General features: G+C 31.8%; 1 protein-coding gene across 1 annotated transcript; it reads right to left on the bottom strand.

Annotated features, from left to right (window-relative positions):
- Positions 1-11,935: 11,935 nt before the first annotated feature.
- LOC132300759 (heavy metal-associated isoprenylated plant protein 26-like) lies at positions 11,936-15,325 on the bottom strand. Its single transcript, XM_059797991.1, has 2 exons — positions 15,085-15,325; positions 11,936-12,522 (listed from the first exon to the last, which is right to left on the bottom strand). The coding sequence occupies exons 1-2, from the start codon at positions 15,169-15,171 to the stop codon at positions 12,139-12,141; spliced, it is 471 nt and encodes a 156-aa protein (XP_059653974.1). The 5' UTR covers positions 15,172-15,325; the 3' UTR covers positions 11,936-12,138.
- Positions 15,326-19,409: the final 4,084 nt, after the last annotated feature.

Genomic DNA, 19,409 nt, shown 5'->3' with positions numbered 1-19,409 from the left:
CGGGCGACTGGGGTGATTGATTATATATATACCGCGAAAGGAAGACAGACGGGTAGGTATTGTCTGCTAGCCCAAAGTATGGACTTGGGCCTATAGAAATCTAGTCTGATAGGTTCAGAAAGGTAGGCTCTTAAAGCCCGGAGGATCAGGGCTTTATGGGCCAACCCCTCCCAATGAAACCCAGTGCAATATAGAGCATAAAACTAAAGCCCAGAGTATTTGGCAATGTATTGCATGTACTAAAACCCAGTGCAATAGTATATTACTAAAGCCCAGAGTAATATATATTGCCAAATGTCAAGTACATGGTTACCTGTGTAATTTATGAGAAATTATTGGATGGTCCTGATCCATTTAATACTTTGTGGATTAATCAAATAAAAGCTTGTGTCAAGATTTCTTTGTAATATATTAATATTATCTTGGGAGGTCATTTTTTCAATCTGAGAATCTAGATTTAACTGATCCATCAAATGTCAATAGACCATGTCCATCTAATTTTATCATAATTTACCCTTTTATGTTACAATGGTTTCCCTTTTAAATTGGTTATAAAAGCATGTTATAAAGCCCAGTGCAATATATATTTCTAAAATCTTTCAATATATATATATATATATTTCTAAAGGCATGTATTAAGAAAGTACACAATATTTTGGGGTATTTTGACATTTGATACCGCTCCCAATAAAAACTCTATGTTTTTCTTAATAACAGAGAAGTGTGGAGGTTTCAAGAGAATGGAGAGTTTTAATTAGGAAAGGTACCACATATCAAATATATAGAGGTGTTGTATACTGGTCTCCAAAATAGGTATTGGGTATCTCAGGGTACCAATAATATAATACCATGTACCCGGCAAATGATAAATTGCCCTTTCCAATTCTCACACTGGGGAAAGGAGTCTTTCGTTGGTTGGGTACCAATTAGCTATTATCCCCAAGATATTAAAAATTAAAAATAAAAAATCCACGATAGCATACTCATTGAGCGGTTAGAATCTGTTTGGCAACCGCTTCTGCTTTGTAGTTTTGTTTTGACCTAAAATCAAAAGCAATGTTTCTCCTTTTGAGTGTTTTGAATATTGTTCCGAAACTTGTTTGATAATCACTATTTGTTATAAAATTTTTGGAAGCAAAAACATATAAACATGTTTAGTAACGTTTTGAAATTCAGAAGCAAAAATATGAAAACATGTTCGGTAACGTCCATACTTCGAAAGCAAAAATATGAAAACATGTTTGGTAACCGTGTTGAAAATATTAGAAGCCAAAAAAAAAAACATGTGTGGTAATGACTGTTTCTATTTTTGTATTTTATTACTTATTTATTTAAAAATAATAATAAATAATACAATTTAAAAAATTTCTGTCATTGGCTGGAAAAAATTGTAGAATTTTTTTTTCTTTATTTCAATAACACTTTTTTTGCATATGGTATATTATTTGAACAACCAACAAAAATTTGTATCATATCTTTCATTGAGTACAAATTCACTTACAAGTGTAAATGTAAAGGTACTGGACTTTAGTACAAATGCACTTTCAAGTATTTATATATGTAAAGGTGGATTTCTTTCCAATGAAGTTTGAAACTTATAAAAAAAAAATTATAAGTAGACAAAGTGTGCATTGTTTTCCAATTTAAAAGTTTATAATGATCTTTGTATCATTGGTATTATACATAAAACTGTAAATATGAAATAAAAGTTTGAATAATCATCTTTTAAAAAACTGAAAACTAGAATGCTGCAAATAACATGTAAAAATAAGACAATGCTGATAAAATATTTAAAACCAACCAAAATTGACAACTTGCAGTCCCATAACACAGCTTCTACAACTTGGAACTTCATATGCAAATCACAAGTACATAATAGATACAAGTTGAAGTTCAAATTACAAGTACATATATAGGGCGTATTTAGGAGGTGTGCTGGAGCCCATCCCAAAATAAAATAAATTTTTTTTTTTTTTTTTATTATAGTCAATTTTAGCCCAGTCATAAAATTAAAAAAATATATATATATTATTATTATTATTATTATTATTATTATTATTAGCCCACCCAGTCCACCCCATTAACAATTCCTGAATCTGCCCCAGGTAACTTTAAGTCTGAAGAGTGACATGAAATCTCAAGAAAATGTGCAGATACACTAACTGAACACAACCATGACATTTTGCCTGAAGTCATCAATCTGTAGGCCCACAAAATGAACACCACCATGTCGAACTCATTTCAAGTAGCATTACCCACAACAAAGGATGGACATTAGCATAAACTGAGTTAAATGTAACAAGAGATGGCAAAATTGAAGAACTAACCTTTTTTCATACTTGTTTGAAACACACAAGCAACCAATGACTAAACACCACCATGTTCAGCTCATTTCAAGTACCATTACCCACAACAACAACAAGAAGATGATAGGCATTAACATAGACTGAGTTAAATGTAACAAGTGAAGGGAAATTTGAATAACATATACCTTTTTTTCAGACTTGTTTGAAACATCAGCAACCAATGACTCAACACCGTCATGTTCAGCTCATTTCAAGTCCCATTACCCACAACAACAAGAAGATGATAGGCATTAGCATTGTAACGACCCGAAATTAGGGGTTATGACAAAACAAGTTTTGAAAAAACCATGCAAATAAAATCAGTTGATTCATGGTCCTAAATCAACCCAAATAATCTCAAACAACTCCCATTGTGCTATTCTAATATTCACCAAGCAAAATAGATCACAGCTACCTCAAAATCTACATAGTGGGTACTCAAAAATTCGTTGAAAAATTCATCAGGATAAGAGTGCTGAGTTAAGAGTAAAATCTACACAGCAGTGAATAGAAAATTCATTTGAAATCGAAACAAAGCAAACAAAAATGATTTGAAAACTAGATTCAAAGTGAAACACAGTTGAGCAACTCACGGAGGCTGAAGATTTTCCAATTAAATTAGATTTGAGAAGTAATTAACCAGTACTTAGTTCGAAGAAAATCTAAGCAACGAATACTTCAAAAATTTTAGAAAATTCGCTTTACCTCCGAATTGGGCAAAGTAAATTTATTTTGACAGTAGACTTATGAAAGAATAAATCCACAAATTTTTATAATGATCCGGTCTCAAGAAGTTGGTCAAATAATTCATGTAAAATCTGTTTTCCAGCAGCAATTTAAAGATGGACAGCAGGTACTCTCGAAATTTTAGAAAAATATCTGTTGATCTAAATATTACAAAATTTTATGGAGAAATACTAGATGCATAAAGGAAGCTATGGTAAAAATTTGAAAGTATTTGGATGAATACAACTCCTTAGAGAAATTTTCGAATTTCAGCACAGGTTCTCATTACCCTTGAAAGTGTTGTAGTTATTGATTTCATTTACTTGGAGACTATCTATTGTTGTCCTTTTATGTGTTTGATAAAATGCTTGATTTAATTGTAATTTTGGGAATTGATGTAAATTGAGGATTTCATGTGGTTATGCGTGTATTTTAGGGTATAGGAATCACCACTAAACTCTTCCTCTAAACAACTAGTCTTTGACAAATTTGGGGAAATTCAATGTTGTAAACCAAGTGTGTGCTAGCAATTGAAACAATAAGCATGTAGGACTAAACAAGTGTGAATTGTCTACTTATGCTAATGTGTAGCACAACTCATCAAGTAAAGATATTAACCATTCAATAAACCCACAATTGTAGCCCACAACAATATAGAGAAATGCACATCATGTGACAACAAGCATGAGTCATCAAATACAAGCATGGATTGTCTACCTATCTAGGGAATCAAATGCAATTACACTACAATTACACTAATGACAAGAAAATTAAATTAATTAACTAAAGTTAGAAAACAATCCATCAAGCATAAGTATAACCCATCAAATCAATCACAAGTGTAACCATTAAGCACTATACATGATGTCACAGGGGTAAATTCTGAACACGAATCTAGTGCCCTGTAATGGCACTAAGCCAGAAATATGAACAACTTTTATTTGAATTTCTAACTTAGCTCAGCCAACTCACACTTGCTGCCTAGAACACGCAACAAGTAAAACACTCTCACACACAAGTATAGTTGCAAGAATGTAAAGACAATAACACCCACGATTTTACAGAAGTACAAGGCTTCCAACCTTTTACTATTATTCACAAAACAGTACAAGGAAAGGCCTCAACCTGCAGAAGCATACAAGAGTCTCTCACAACACAACTTTGTGTCTCACTCTCAATCTCTCCTCTCTACAAAACCCACATTAGCAATATATAGGCAAACTCTCAAAACCGTCCACAACTACCCACCAAAGTGGTGGATGACACCCCCATCCACTTAGGATCATGTTGGCACCCACTAAGTGTGCCAACATTACATATGTAGTTGACAAGCCCAACTACTAGCTTGTTGGCACGCTCTGCTTATGCCACTTGTCCACAGGAAGTTACACATTATTTGCCACTTTCTATATACCAGCATAGTGGAAAAAAACCGACTCTAACCACTTGTGTGTTGTCCTCTCAGATCTGTGCCACATGCATGGGAAGTTACTCAGCACACCCCCACTCCCTATAATATATGCACACGAGTGGGAAGTATTAGTAACTTCCCCTAACCAACTAAGCCCACTTAGTGGGAAGTGTAACTTCCCCCAACCAACTGAGCCCACTTAGTGGGAAGTGTTAGTAACTTCCCCCAACTAACTAAGTCCACTTAGTGGGAAGTGTAACTTCCCTTAACCACCTGAGCCCACTTAGCTATATTCTGTAACCATAAGCCATGTCTGAGTCCCCTGAGCCAACCTTGCACGCTGAGCCTTGCCTACGCCCACTTCCTTGTGCCCATGTCCCTGACTTGACTATGTCACACGTCCATGACTTATGTGGTCCATGCTTTAAGCAACATCTAAGCCAACCTTGTGAACTTAGCCCGTGCCAAGCCCACTAATCTGCACCCACATATAAATGTCTCAGAGTGCACGACATCAAAATCGAGTGCCTTCTGCGCCAACCATCTTCTATAGACTCAAGGTATCTCCCATAAAGATCCCGAGCCAAAACTCCAAGCTTCATTTTTTCGCCATATTTACGAAAATGCCACTGGGCACCCCCAGTGCATGCTGACAGCATCCCATAGCTGTCAAGGGGCTTGTCAAAGTCCCAACCCTGTAACACATGACCATCACTAGATTCATAATTCCAATGCACATAGACATGCATCAAATTTGTAGAATCTAATATAGAGACATAACCATCCATTTCATCACACATAGACATGTAAAATAAAATTTGGAAGATTAATTAGAAGAATTGAATCATGAAAATCACAAGATTTATTTAATCACAAGGTCAATACATTATTTATAACAAAAATTCCCAAATAGGTTAAAGAACTAGTGTTTAGAGTGCAAGCATAGGGTTTCTCTTAGCCCCAAGAAGATGATTTAGCCACTTATGGATGTGGTCTTGCAACCCTCAAAAGGCTATTTTCATGGTTGAATTCATCTCATTTTTCTTGGTCTTGTTGGTAGAAACTCCAGAGAGAGGGAGTCTTTCCCAAAGTGTCTAATCTTCTCTAATCTCTTGCCATGCCAATAATGTCCAACTAACCCCCTTTTTCCCCAAAATAGTTAATTTCTTTATATAGGTAGCTCAAATGATACCCCAAATGGTCAGACCTTGTGCACTAGGACCTCAAATGATTGCACCACGAGCACACCTTCAATTAGGCTTGAATTTTGTTCTGAACGATTTTTGAGGCAGTTCGGTGATCACATTGTTGCTTCAATCAATCGAAGTATGGCGGTGCATTTATTTAGATAAGGTCAAAGGCTGAGATATTTATGAGGAAAAGGACAAAAATGGTTATGAGGATAAGATCAAAATGTTCGATCGATCGAAGAAAGGTTGGATCAATCGAAGAGGAAATTTTCCTGAGGATCAGGACAAAGGTTCAATCCATCATGGCAGGTTTGGAACGATCATAGTGTGATCAATCACAACAAGATTTGATCAATCGAACAGAGACAATTTCTATCTTTTTGCTTCCACTTTGCTCCATCTTTCCACTAGACTTTGGATTGCCTTCTCCAATGCTCTAATTCAGCTGATTTAGTTCATTTTGGGATTAAGGACCTGAAAAAGGGGAAAATGTAAAATAAAACTAAAGCAAAAAAATAAGATAGAATAAGGTCCTAATATACTCAAGATTAAGGGTTTAAATGCGTACTTTTCAGTACTTATCAATACTAATTTGTGAGTTGTACGCAGCAGAATATTTAGAAAGTTTTGTATTTTTATAAATAGATTTTGTGTCTTTCCAACTTTACTTATTTTAACAATTAAATAATTAATCTTATGCAAGATAAAGTAAAGCAAAATAAAAGTTAGAAATGACACCAGGATTTTTAGCGAGTAAACCCTAGTTGATAAAATAAGTCAACTGTTTACACAGGAAAAATCTTGTGGACTGTGCAGTCTAAAATAAACCAATCCAATATGTTTGAAACAAATTAATTACACTGAACTTTGACTCTAGCTCACATCCTATCATAGCTGACAATCCTCTGACTTTACGACTTCCCGTCCAACAACAACTTGACCTCTAGTTTATGTTTGATCTTTGTAGAAAAGTAGCAGGTAGATCAAACAACACTCCTCGAATGCTTTGACCCTTTCAAAGTGTGATCGCTTTTACTTTTATTCTTCAATATATGAATTCGATGTAGAAGTAGATCTGCTTTTCTCTGATCAATGTAGATGCAACTGTATGATCACGATCAAGATTTGAACAACAACACTCTTAAACTCACTATGTGTTTATGTGTGTGTTCTAGAAAGACTGAAAGAGAAATCTCTTGAATTTTCTGCAAAATAATCTTCCTAAGGCTTTTAAGAATAATGAAGTTATAGTGCAAAAGCCGCCAATAAACCTAGATGACTATCAGGGTTTATACAGAATTTAGAATTACCTAATCCCTCTGAAAATATAGAAAATTTCGTGCATTGCACTTGATACACTTCTAAACCAACTAAGAAAGTAATCAGAACAGGATTGCAAGTTTCCAAAAACCTGTAACAGACCTTTGAACCGGTTCAAGAAAGGCTGAACCGGTTCAAGTATGGCAGATTGATTTCGAAGCCAAACTTGAAGGCCTTGAATCGGTTCAGCTGAACCAGTTCAAGTCTATCAGACTTGAATTCTAAGGCTGAACTTGGTAAAAAACACTTTTTTTTGAAATTTTTTGAAAATATACCAAGTATGGAACGTGCCCTAACCTTTTTAGTTTTCTTCCTAAAGTGTTGTTCATTCCTTTTTCGATGATCTCATTTATGGTATCTTTGAACAACCTTCCAATTCCACAGTCGCTGTCGATCCCGATATAGTAACTTGAAATTACAACTCGACTAGGAATTGTTTTGTTACCGATAATTACCAATTATAAAATTTACATCTCACACCCCTGAGCATTTCCCCTTCTATGCCAACACCAAAATGTAAGAGGATAATGGCCTAAAGGGAGAAAGAGAGCACACAAAAAAAAAAAAAAAAAAAAAAAAAAAAAAAATGATGATGATGTTGGAGGAAAAAAGGAGAGAGAGGAGAAGAAGAAAGAGATAGTATGATATTTGTCATCTGCATATATCTTGAAGAATCCTAAAATTGCAAAGCAACCCCTATAAAATTCAAGAATCACACAAAAATCCCAAAATAGAATTATCTTCAAAACGTAATTGCACTTTTGCCCCAAATACAATATCTATAAAAGATAATTACACAAATACCCCCAAGAATGAAAATGTAAATCAACCATAATCGCACAATTACCCTTACGTAATAAAAGTTAAAAACATATGAAGAAGCATACAAGTGCAATACATATCAATGATGATATGAGGGCAAAACATGCAAGTATGGAATGAATAAAGTGTCAGGAAACAACTTCAAGCACTTAACTCGGTCTTGGGCCCACATGACCCGAGGAAGAAAAAGAAATAAAATAAAAATAAATATGAAAAAAACGAAAAATTTGATACGGTCAGCACACTTTTAAAGTAAGGATAAAAATGTGTCAATGAACTTTGTTGGACCACACGTAAGTTGTTCAAACTCAATATTAAAAATCATTAGAGGCATATAAACAAGGTATTTTAAATTTGGGGAGGGACGCGTCTAGCTCACCTAACATCTTCTCCTCGATCTTCACCCACCCACACCACCACCCCTCTCTCTCTCCCCACCCAACATCCATTCTATAATAGCTATCCACCATAGAAAAGCAAAAAAAATCCACATAAGAAGAACTGATACTCAACCAAAAGTGAAGAATTCACTATAAGCCATAAAGACAAGCCAGAATCCATTGCTAACAAATCTCAAGCAAGAAAAAATGAGAAACTAAACACCAACAACATCGTTAACTTACAAGGCTAATAGAGGTTCATAATTTCAAGTTCTGGAATAGCCAAACACAAAGGAACCTAAGAAATGAATACCAAACATCTTCAAAAGCAAAATACCGAGGCCTAAAGAATGTAGTTAATATGAATGAAGATGTTATTGAAAAAATAAAACCTTTTACTACGATAAGATGTAAATAGGGCCTAAAGAATGGAGTCGTTATCTCACATTTTTTATATGCTAAGTTAGCTAAGTTATGTTATATGAGTTATATGTAACAGCCCTATGAGATGACGTCCATATGGTCTAACGATAGATAAACAGATTTGAATGTCTGATTATACGTGAGGGAAGGTGTTACACGTAACATGTATTCATACATATGCATGGTTGCCAAGATTTCATGTGATTTTCTGAGGGTGTGTAGTGTAGTTTATGTAGAACCTTATGAATTCTTTGTTGCTTTAGTCTTTTTTAGAAGGGATTAGATTGAAGACCTAAAATTATACTCCCACTATTCCATAATAATAAGTGTCCCTCTTTGGAAATTTAACTTTCTAAAATGATGGCTTTCAGTATTTTTTATTGAATTAGTGAATGAGTTATCAAATTTACCCATAATGGGTCCCCCTTTTATAAGTTCAATGCAAGAATGTTATATTGGTAATGTTATAAAATATAATAGATTGAGGTTTCAATTGGGACAACTATTTTGGGACATATAAAAATAAAAAGGTGGGCATTTTTTTTGGGACAGAGAGAGTATGTGTTTAGGTACAATGCTTGTGACTTGTTAGCCAGCGACCTAGCACCAAAAGGGTAACAACATGAACTAATCTACTCCAAAATGACTTAGTTATCACATGAAATAGACACAAAATACAACTAATCCTAAATAAAAAAATAAAAATAAAAATAAAAAGGGAATATTTTATTAGTGGAATCAAACCCAAGGGTCGCCTTAAATTGCCTACGTATCCTTCCTCCGAAGGAAAAAAAAAAAAAAAAAACAAAATCAGATTCAATGTAGTTCAAAAAAATAGACATGTTTTGACTTAGGGGTACCTATCTTAATGTCCAAGAGTTTTGTTTGAGAAAAAAATGAGCGATTGAGTATCTTGAAAAAGATTGATTTTGAATGTAAAATTGAAGTGAGAACATTTATGGACCTTGGAAAAAATTAAGAAAATTTCAAAAGTTGTAAAGAAATTGAATACGATGAAATTACTATTTTTTTTTTTTTTTGTAATTTTTAAAAATATAAATGAATCAACAGTAATTGATTGAGATGCAATATAGTATCATACTATTACACCAAGTAGTTGGTATAACCTAAAACAAGGGACAAGCAAAAGCATTGAATGAAAATTCCAAAAGGAAACTACCATCCTCAAGATATTAATTGAATTGGATGGGCCACTAGAGGTTGTTTAATTTGTGTTTTCCAACCATAAATCCCACCCATAAAATCATAGTCTTACAATGAATCATACTAGTCTTTTCTCCAAGCAACAAAGTTTAGTCCTTTTCACAACCAACCGGCTGGTTGATGACAAATTGAAACGTCCCCATCTTTGATTATAAATTCAATGGCCCTCATGATTTTGTTTGAAATAAAATCAAATGTGAAGAAGATTAGCACTCAATCAGGTCCAAGACTTTAACCTAAAAAAAATATCTAAGCTACTACTATTTACTTAAAGCAGTTGACTAGTGGTGATTACTAAATATTTTCCAGGGCTATTTTTGTAATTATAGTATGAAACAGAAACACAATATTGTTTTGTATATGATAATAGTAGGCTAGCTCTTCATATATATGAAGAGCTAGCCTACTATTATCATATACAAAACAATATTATATATGAAGAGCTAGCCTACTATTATCATATACAAAACAATATTGTGTTTCTGTTTCATACTATAATTACAAAAATAGCCCTGTATATATATATATATATATGTATATGCGAAGTCTTTGTCTCTTTCTTCAATTTTACTTTGTTAGATTCACTGTATTTCTGTTATCTTAGTACTGTGTTTGGAACCAAGAATAGAATGAAACATAAATGAAATGGAAGTGAAAATGAGATGGGAGTAGCACGTATAAGTATAAAATGATTATTATCATTTTAGTATTTTTTTATAAATAAAAAATGATGAAAGAATAGAATGTGAAAATGAAATGGGAATAGTACATGTGAGAATAAAATGATCATTGTCGTCAAGTGATCAATGATAAAGAATATAATAACTATTATCAACTATTTTTTTTTTTTTCAAGGAAGCTCTGGAATTTTAACTTTTTATCTGGAAAAAATAAAAATTACGACTTCGATCAACTACATTCCACAAGAAAAACTATTGGGTTTTAAACCAAATTGATATTGTGGTTGATGGATTATGATTTGATTAAAGTGTTGATTCACATTTCTCCAAAAAAATTTTAACATTTTGCATGCATGTTTTTATCATTTCAAATCCCTTCCTCGTTTGCTTTTTATTAAGTTTGTAAAAAAAATAAAGAAATTGACCCTCCATTTTCTCAACAGTGAAAATATAATAACGAAAACTTATATATAGGGTTAAGTGCAAAAAATATTTTTATAATATGTTTACGTATCACACTTCTCGTGTGCAAAAAACATCCTTAAAGTTTTGATTTGGTACACATAATATTCTTATACTATGAGATTATTAACATACATACCCTCCTTGAACATTTTTGAGAGAATAAAATGACAAAACGAGAATTATAACATTACTTTATGTTACAATGATATTTGATTGATGGGTGTTTTTGCACAATTTTAGAAGAATTGTGTGTTTTTCGCACATTTTTTCAAATTAAGGTAAAAGTGCTACGCAAAAAATATCTTTATAATATGTTTATGTATCACACTTCTCTTGTGCAAAAAACAGCCTTACAGTTTTAATTTGGTACACATAATATTCCTATACTATGAGATTATTAACATACATACACTCCTTGAACATTTTCGAGAGAATAAAATGACAAAACGAGTATTATAACATTATTTTATGATTCAATGATATTTGATTAATGGGTGTTTTTGCACAATTTTAAAAGAATTGTGTGTTTTTCGCACATTTTTTTAAATTAAAAAAAAGTGCTACGCAAAGTATACATTAATAAAATTTTCTGCAATTGACCCAACTTATGTACCATTCAAAAATAATGTCATTAATCGCCTTCTATTGAGTAGAGGCTCCAGGGATGGAGCCAAAAATTCGTGTGAGTTAAAAGGACAAAAATGAATTTAGTGTATTTTTTTTATAATTTTAGGAGAATAAAGTGAAAATTTTATAGGTATTTATAAAATAGTAAAAAAAAATAATCATTGGCTACGTCCCTGAGCAGAGGGGTGAGTCTTTGGAGTAGGGGCCGAATGTTCAATTATTCCAGTGTTTGAATTCTTGTCATATAAAATAAATGTTTATTTTTTTATCAAATATTGTTGTACATAAGATGAAATATGATACTTGTTATGATACCGGAACAAGATTCAAAACTATAAATTTTCAATTACCCATTAAAAAAAAAAAAAAAAAACTACATAAATTTTTTAAAAAGAAAAAAATCAACAGTCTCAAGTCTCAACACACAATCTACAAATAGAGATAAGAAGAACGAGAGATCAAGTCCGAAGAAAAGCACTACATAATGATAGTATAATATATGATATATATATATATATACACACATCACATGACGACACATGCATTAGTATTTTCATCACTGAAGGCAGTGGTGTAGCGCACTTCGGTGGAGCTGGCACGCCCGAGCTGATAGTTATGTCCGTCCTCAGAATTTCGCACGTACCCAGAAGGGGCTTTCTTGTCATAGACGCCAGCAGCGTAGGGATGCGCAACGACGTCGTACGGGACGTAGGGCCAGATCTCCGCCTTCTTGCCCGTCCGATGAGCCACGCGGGACACCACCTTGTGGGGCTCCACATATCCGACGACCGTGAGTTTGTTCTGCTTCGGGGTAATCTCCACCGACTGCACACCTTTCATTCCCTCCACGGCTCTTCTCACCTTCCTCTCGCATCCTTCACAGTCAATCCTCACCTTTATGTCCACCGTCTGATCTCACATCACACATGATCAGATTAATCAAGGATTAGTTCAAAATTCAAATCACACGCAGTAGTGGGAAAGCTACATAATAGAATACTGTTCATGGATAGATCTAATTATGACAAGAAGGCCCTATAATTATGGTGTATGGTCCACCATAGAGGTGAGTCCCACCAAAGGCCAAGGCATGCCTGCACTTTACTTATTAGGAAATAGACATGTAGGACACAAAAATAAATACTTTTCACATGAGAAACAACCTTCTTCAATCATGGAGCTTTCATATTTTGAATTTTCTATATTTTTATTTTTATTTTTATTTTTATTTTTTAAATTACAAGCAAAGTAAAATTTAATAAAAAATATTAATTAGTAAATCACATTAACTGGCCTAAAAATTATTTTTCTTAAAAGATAAACATTTAAAGATAGAAAGACAACAAATGCAAGTTAGAATTTCTGTTCATTGGAATGACGACCAAAATCGATTGATTTTATTTTTATTTTTTATCATTACTCAAAAAAAAATAATACCTAAATTTTTATTAGTATTTGATAAAAAATAGCATCTGGTGTTAAATTTAATATATACATATATTATATATTTATTTAACAAACATGAATGCAAATTATTTAAGTATTTATTTTTCCCCAGGGACAAAACTTCATGGCTGACTAGTGACGACTGTGGCAACGAAACATAGAATGAGGGCATAAATTGGTAGACTTGTCAGCATGTGCAAACAGAGATAAGCCTAAAGAGCCATAGATGTGTTGGGCCCACCTGGAAGATCCTGCCACGTGGACGCTCTTGAATCCAAGATAAGGAATATTCTAACGATATATCAATTATTGAATACTAATGATTTTTTTCTTTTTCTTTTTCTTTTTTTTTTTTTTTTTTTTTTGCATTAAATAAGCCAAAATATCTACACTTAATTAGATGACGGAGTTCATGTTTATGACTCAAATTTGGTTTTGTTTGGATGGGTTGGTGGATAAATTATTAAATAGTTCTAAAGGATAAGTCACTTGATTATCTAATCAAATTAAATCAAAATATATATGATCAATTTTCTTTAAATAGCCTTATTAAATTTTAATAGGTTTAATTTTCTTTATTAAATTTTTTTTTTTTAAAACTGAACCAGATAAGCTAAGATATATATATATATATATATAGAATTTGAAATTCAGATGTATTATGTGAGTAAAAATTATATTATATATAAATACAGTAGAATATGTCTACTCATATAAACCAGTTTTTTTTTTTTAAATAGAGTTATTATTATATGTTATTAATTTCTTTACTAGCGTACAGCTAGAACTCACTGAAAAAAGGTATATAGATTAAGTAAACACATATAACATAAATTACATAATATTATGTGTGGACAAAAATTATTATTTGTGAACTTTTTTTTTTTTTTTCCCTGGATTATTCATGATTAAACAAACCAACTATCATCCTAGTTTATTCAATGCTAAAATTCTTTTACTGAGCTTCGATTGGGATTTGAAATTACTCAAAAGGGTCGAGATATAACACGTACCATGGTCGTTCGGTAGGGATTAAGACAAATCACTACTTCCCATGTCAACACTACAATAGAGAAGAGGGCAGTTTGGTCCTTTCAAATACTATTTTAGCTCCATGACCACTGTCTATATATAGTGTTCGTTACATTCTATATGGATTGGCCGGTCTGTAATGAGGGTTTTCTCAGACCGCCCGGTTCGTTTCCAACTCGGCCGAATCATGAAATCAAAGATTAGCTAAGAAGAGAAGGGTTTAGCTTCTTAAAAAAATATATGCCTACTTTAAAAAAACAGTTCTCTAAAATTATTGCTAGCTTTGTAATTATAGAAATAGAAATAAAAAATTATAAAAATAAAAAAATAAAATTCTTTATTGATTCAACTTTTTAAAAATTATTTTTTTTAAATTTAAGTATAAAAATATCTGTTTTATAATTTTTATAAAAACTCAATTAAAAAAATTATAAAACAAAAAAATTCTTTATTGATTCAATTTTTTGAAAATTATTTGATAAAAACTCAATTAAAAAATCTTGTCTTTAAAGAATGATGTAAAAAAAAATAGTTTTATGCTTTAGGAGTTCTTAAAAAATGTGTGTTTTTTTTTAAGTGACATAGCAAGCTCATATATTTTTGACTGATTTTTCACAAAACAAGGAGTTTCTAGGAAACAATTACCAGAAACTGTGAACCTAAAACATTTTTATACAATAATTTTTTAATTTTCAATTTTTAAAAAATTAAAAACTGTTTTTCAAAAACTGAAACAAGTATGCCCTATATGTTTTAGCAGATTCAACCCAGATCTCTTTCTTTTCTTTTTTTTCTTTTTTTTTTTACCGTTAAATTTAAAAAAGAAAAAACACAAAGAAAGAGTTGATCTCCAACTAGTTTGTAGATCAGCTAGCTCGCAAGATAGAATATACTGTGTGTGTGTGTGCATATACATATATTTGTATATATAAGAGTTATAATGGATCAAAGAGAGAGAAAATGATGAACCCTTTTGTTTGAGAGAGTACGTACCTGCAATTGCTTGCGTTTCCTGTGGTGGGCGTGGGAACCGCCATCAGAGCAATCAAATACGTTAGAGATATGATCCAGAACACCCATTACTCCGCTCTCTCTGCGTGTGTGTGTGTGTGAGAGAGAGAGAGATATTAAAAGATGATATAGCACCAACAATCGACAGAAGAAAAGTATATCCCAACAAAACTTTATTTCTTCGATTCAACTTGAAAGTGATGCACCCTTTTCCTTGTCGCTGTGAGCCCCCCGTATATAAAGGCAAAACAGCTCCCCGTCACACACACACTGTGTCTATCTCTGTGTGTATATAGATATATAACGTATATATCTGTATAGCATTTGTTTTAAAATATCTAGAAGATTGGCTGGTCATTGTATGCCAGGTGTCCCTGTTAGCTGGATATCACAAGTTCAAAGGACGTGATTGGCCTATGTAAATATATATATATATATATATACTGTATTAAAATAAAAATGGGTAAATTTTTAAATATACTAGTAATTAATTATTTGACTTAAAGGTATAATATGTCACTTTTTATCAATTCGACGGACCAAGTTCTTTCGGTTTCAGTATGTACCTAATGCAATAAATTTTAAATGATGTCGACCAGGACCGACCTACAGTTCAATTTAGGACAATTACCTCCCAAATTATTTTTTTTTCAATTATATAATTGTAAAATCTTACTCGTACTATTATTTTCTCTAAAATTATTATTGCCCTCCCTCACTTAAATGGTATGTGGCCCAAACATTACGAATTAATTATTGAGTAGATGATATCACGTGACACGTGCTAATGCATGTGTATAAGTTTTACCTTACTGACTTGAACAATTAATAATTAAAGTTGGCTTACCAAATGTCACTCTTAATCTGGTGAAATATGATGAGTAATGATTCCCTACTAGGCTTCCCTACCATTCCATCCTAAATTAATTGAATGCTAATTTATTTTTTTTACTTAAATGTGATGTTTAAAAGTATTGAATAAATTACACTTTAAAATTGAAATAGAAGAAAACTTAAATTTAAAATTTCCCAAACATAGTTGAAGTGTGATTATATGATGTTGGTTTTAGTGGGATAGATAGGAAATGGTACTTTAAACTACTATAAAGATTTAGCTAGAAAATGATACTTAAAACGATTATAGAGGTAAAAAGTTTTAGCCAAATAAAGTGGACAAGAGAAAAAATAAGATATGAATTTATTTACCCAAAAAATATATATATGAATTAGAATACAATGTTTGATCTTCCTTTTTTTTCTATTTTTTATTTAAATACATAATTATATATATTTTACATGTTTTGAGTCACTTTGACCATGAAAAATGAATGATATTGGCACTTCACTCTTGAGAAGATCGATAATTTTTTTACTTGTAATGGCCAAAGTAATATAAATATAAATTTTAAAATTAATAAAGTGTAATATTTTTCTTTGAGATAAAAATTTTGGAATCTAAGAAATTTAGTTTTAGATTAAAATATAACAGGATAAAATAAAATAAAAAATAATAAGAATATGGGTTATACTTGGAATCTTTTGCATTCCCTCAAATTGTGGTCTAAAAAATAAAACCTAAAAGGACTCCGGTAGGGTTATGAATTTTTGGGGGTCAAATATTAATTTTTTTTATTATTTGAAACTCAATATTCAAAGGTTAATAATTATCACATTACATGAATACAATAGGTAAAAGTGAAAAATAATAATAATAATAATCAATCTATGTACCATCAAAAAAGTAAAAAAATAGACACCTAGTGCAAGGTTTAAATATATGAAATAAATTCATTGGACTTTACATGAATATAATATACTCCTTCCGTTCCATTATAGATGTTCACATTCAAAATTTACACATTTTAAGACACTAGTTTTTATTATATTGGTTTTCAAATTTATCCTTTTTAAATGTTATTCTTTGATGGGGTCTATTATTTTGACACTTCAATGTGTTTTATCTTTTAGGTGTAAATTGAAAATATTAATAAAAATAGTGCATTGACTTTTGAAATGGGACAATTATTATGAGACAATCAAAAATAAAAAAATGAATTACTAAAAGACGGAGGGACTATGATTTATATTTATACCTTGCACTATAAGCATATGAACTTCAGCGTATTTCAAAATTATTCAAAGCATATTCTCGCATATCTAAACGTATCCCAACTGTATTTAAAAAGTAAAAATTTATTTTAAAAAATAAAATACTTCTATGGAGTATATGACATACATATATATATATATATATATATATGTGATCACATGATAACACATGCATTCTTCGGTAGAACTGGCACGTGCGAGCTGATAGTTATGTCCGTCCTCAGCATTTCGCACGTACGCAAGGGCTTTTGTCATAGACGCCAGCAGCGTATGGATGCGCGACGACGTCGTATGGGAAGTAGGGCAAAATCTCAGCCTTCTTGCCCGTCCGATGAGCCATCCGGGACACCACCTTGGCGGGCTCCACATATCCAATGACGGCTATTTTGTTCTGCTTTGGGGTCACCTCCACCGACTGCACACCTTTCATTCCCTCCACGGCTCTTCTCACCTTCCTCTCACCTTCACAGTCAATCCTCACCTTTATCTCCACCGTCTGATCTCACATCATAACACGATCAGATTAATCAAGGTAACATGATCAGATTAATCAAGGATTACTTCAAATCACACAGTAGTGGGAACACTATAGAATAGAATGGTGTATCTCGATAGATCTAATTATGACAAGTAGGCCCTATAATTATGGTGCATGGACCACCGCAGAGGCGAGTCCCACCAAGTGCGTGCTTATTAGGATAGACATGTTGGAGAAACAGTCACAAATTCCATTAATAATAGATGTCATTTCAACAACAAAAAAAAAAATCATGCAGCTTTTTTATTTTGAAATTTCTTGATTTTTATTTTTTATTTTTTTAGAGTACAATATATTTCCTTCCTTTTAATTTTGGGTGACAAAATTTGCATCTCAACTTTGATCCAAACAAGTTATATGTTAATGAAGATGAAAGGTTTAAAATTGAAGAAAAATAATAAAATAAACAAATTCAATTTAATTTTACATCAAAGAAAATTTATGTTTATACTCATCGTGTTCATGTCGTATTAGTATATTACTTTTTAAAAATTTGACTTATTCATGTTTTTGCATGTCTTTGTATCCCGTGTCCATATGTCTTACTTAGACAAAAATCAATGCCAAATTTATTTATTTACTTTACTTTAGGCCCGATTTGGTTGGAGGTATTGGAAAGAAAATAAAAGAAAGATAATGAAAATATTGCATTTGATATGAATTTTTAATAAAAGAAAGGAAATGGAGAGATTTTGAAAGAAACAAATTATATATAATGTTTTGGTTTTGTTATCCTTCCAACAATGGGAGGAAATTGAAGGAAATGAAAAGAAATACTAGCTTTTTTAATAAAAATTTGTTAATACAAAATCTACCTTTATTTTTATAAAAGACAAAATCTATATATATATATATATAAAGGTATGATAATAAATTCACTATAATACTTTCATTTATTTCCCCAACCATAATTACTATCATTTTATTTATTTTAGTTAACTATATCTATCATTTCTTTTCTTTTTTTCTTTTCTAACTAATCTTATCCTTTTTTTTATTTTTCATTGTACCAAACATAGCCTTAAGGACGAAGTTGTAAAAGTGGCATGAGGTTATTGCATTACTGGGTAAATATGCCGAGGGACTTAACAAGAGGGCTAAAATCATAAAACTGCCCTTTCATTTTCAAAAATCATTAACTAACCTCTTAAATAAAAACAACTATCATATTATTCCTTATTGTTTTAGAAAGTGGATCTATCATATCACTCCTTCTCTGCTAATTTCCTATCTAAAATTTACGGGATCGTATCACGTGGTCTCACGTGCAACAGTTATATCATTTTACTAATCAAAATAATTTTATAATTTGTAATAATGATATTGCCTCTCTCACACTATAATTTTAGTTTAATTAAATATTAATATACTATTAAAGATATTACTATCATTTTGCAACAACTTAACAGTTCCATTACAAAAATGAAATAACACTATAGTTTTTACTAGTTCAAAGAATTGTTTAATAATAAAATAAAGAATTAAAAAAAAAAAGAAAAAAAAAAGGGGGATTTTATGATTTTTGTTAGAACGAGGACATGATTTAGTAGACTTGTCTGAAAGCGCAAAAAGAGTTGACTAGTTGAGCATAAGGCGATACACGCAGGATGTGTTGGGCCCACAAAACAAGAGGAAATCACATCAAAACGGCTGATGGATG

Source organism: Cornus florida, unplaced genomic scaffold (assembly GCF_030987335.1).
Source record: "Cornus florida cultivar Cherokee Brave unplaced genomic scaffold, ASM3098733v1 CherokeeBrave_3.0.0_Hap2_Chr03, whole genome shotgun sequence".
NCBI lineage: Eukaryota > Viridiplantae > Streptophyta > Magnoliopsida > Cornales > Cornaceae > Cornus > Cornus florida.
The sequence above is the reverse complement of the archived record's forward strand: the minus strand, read 5'-3'. Positions and strand labels throughout refer to the sequence as shown.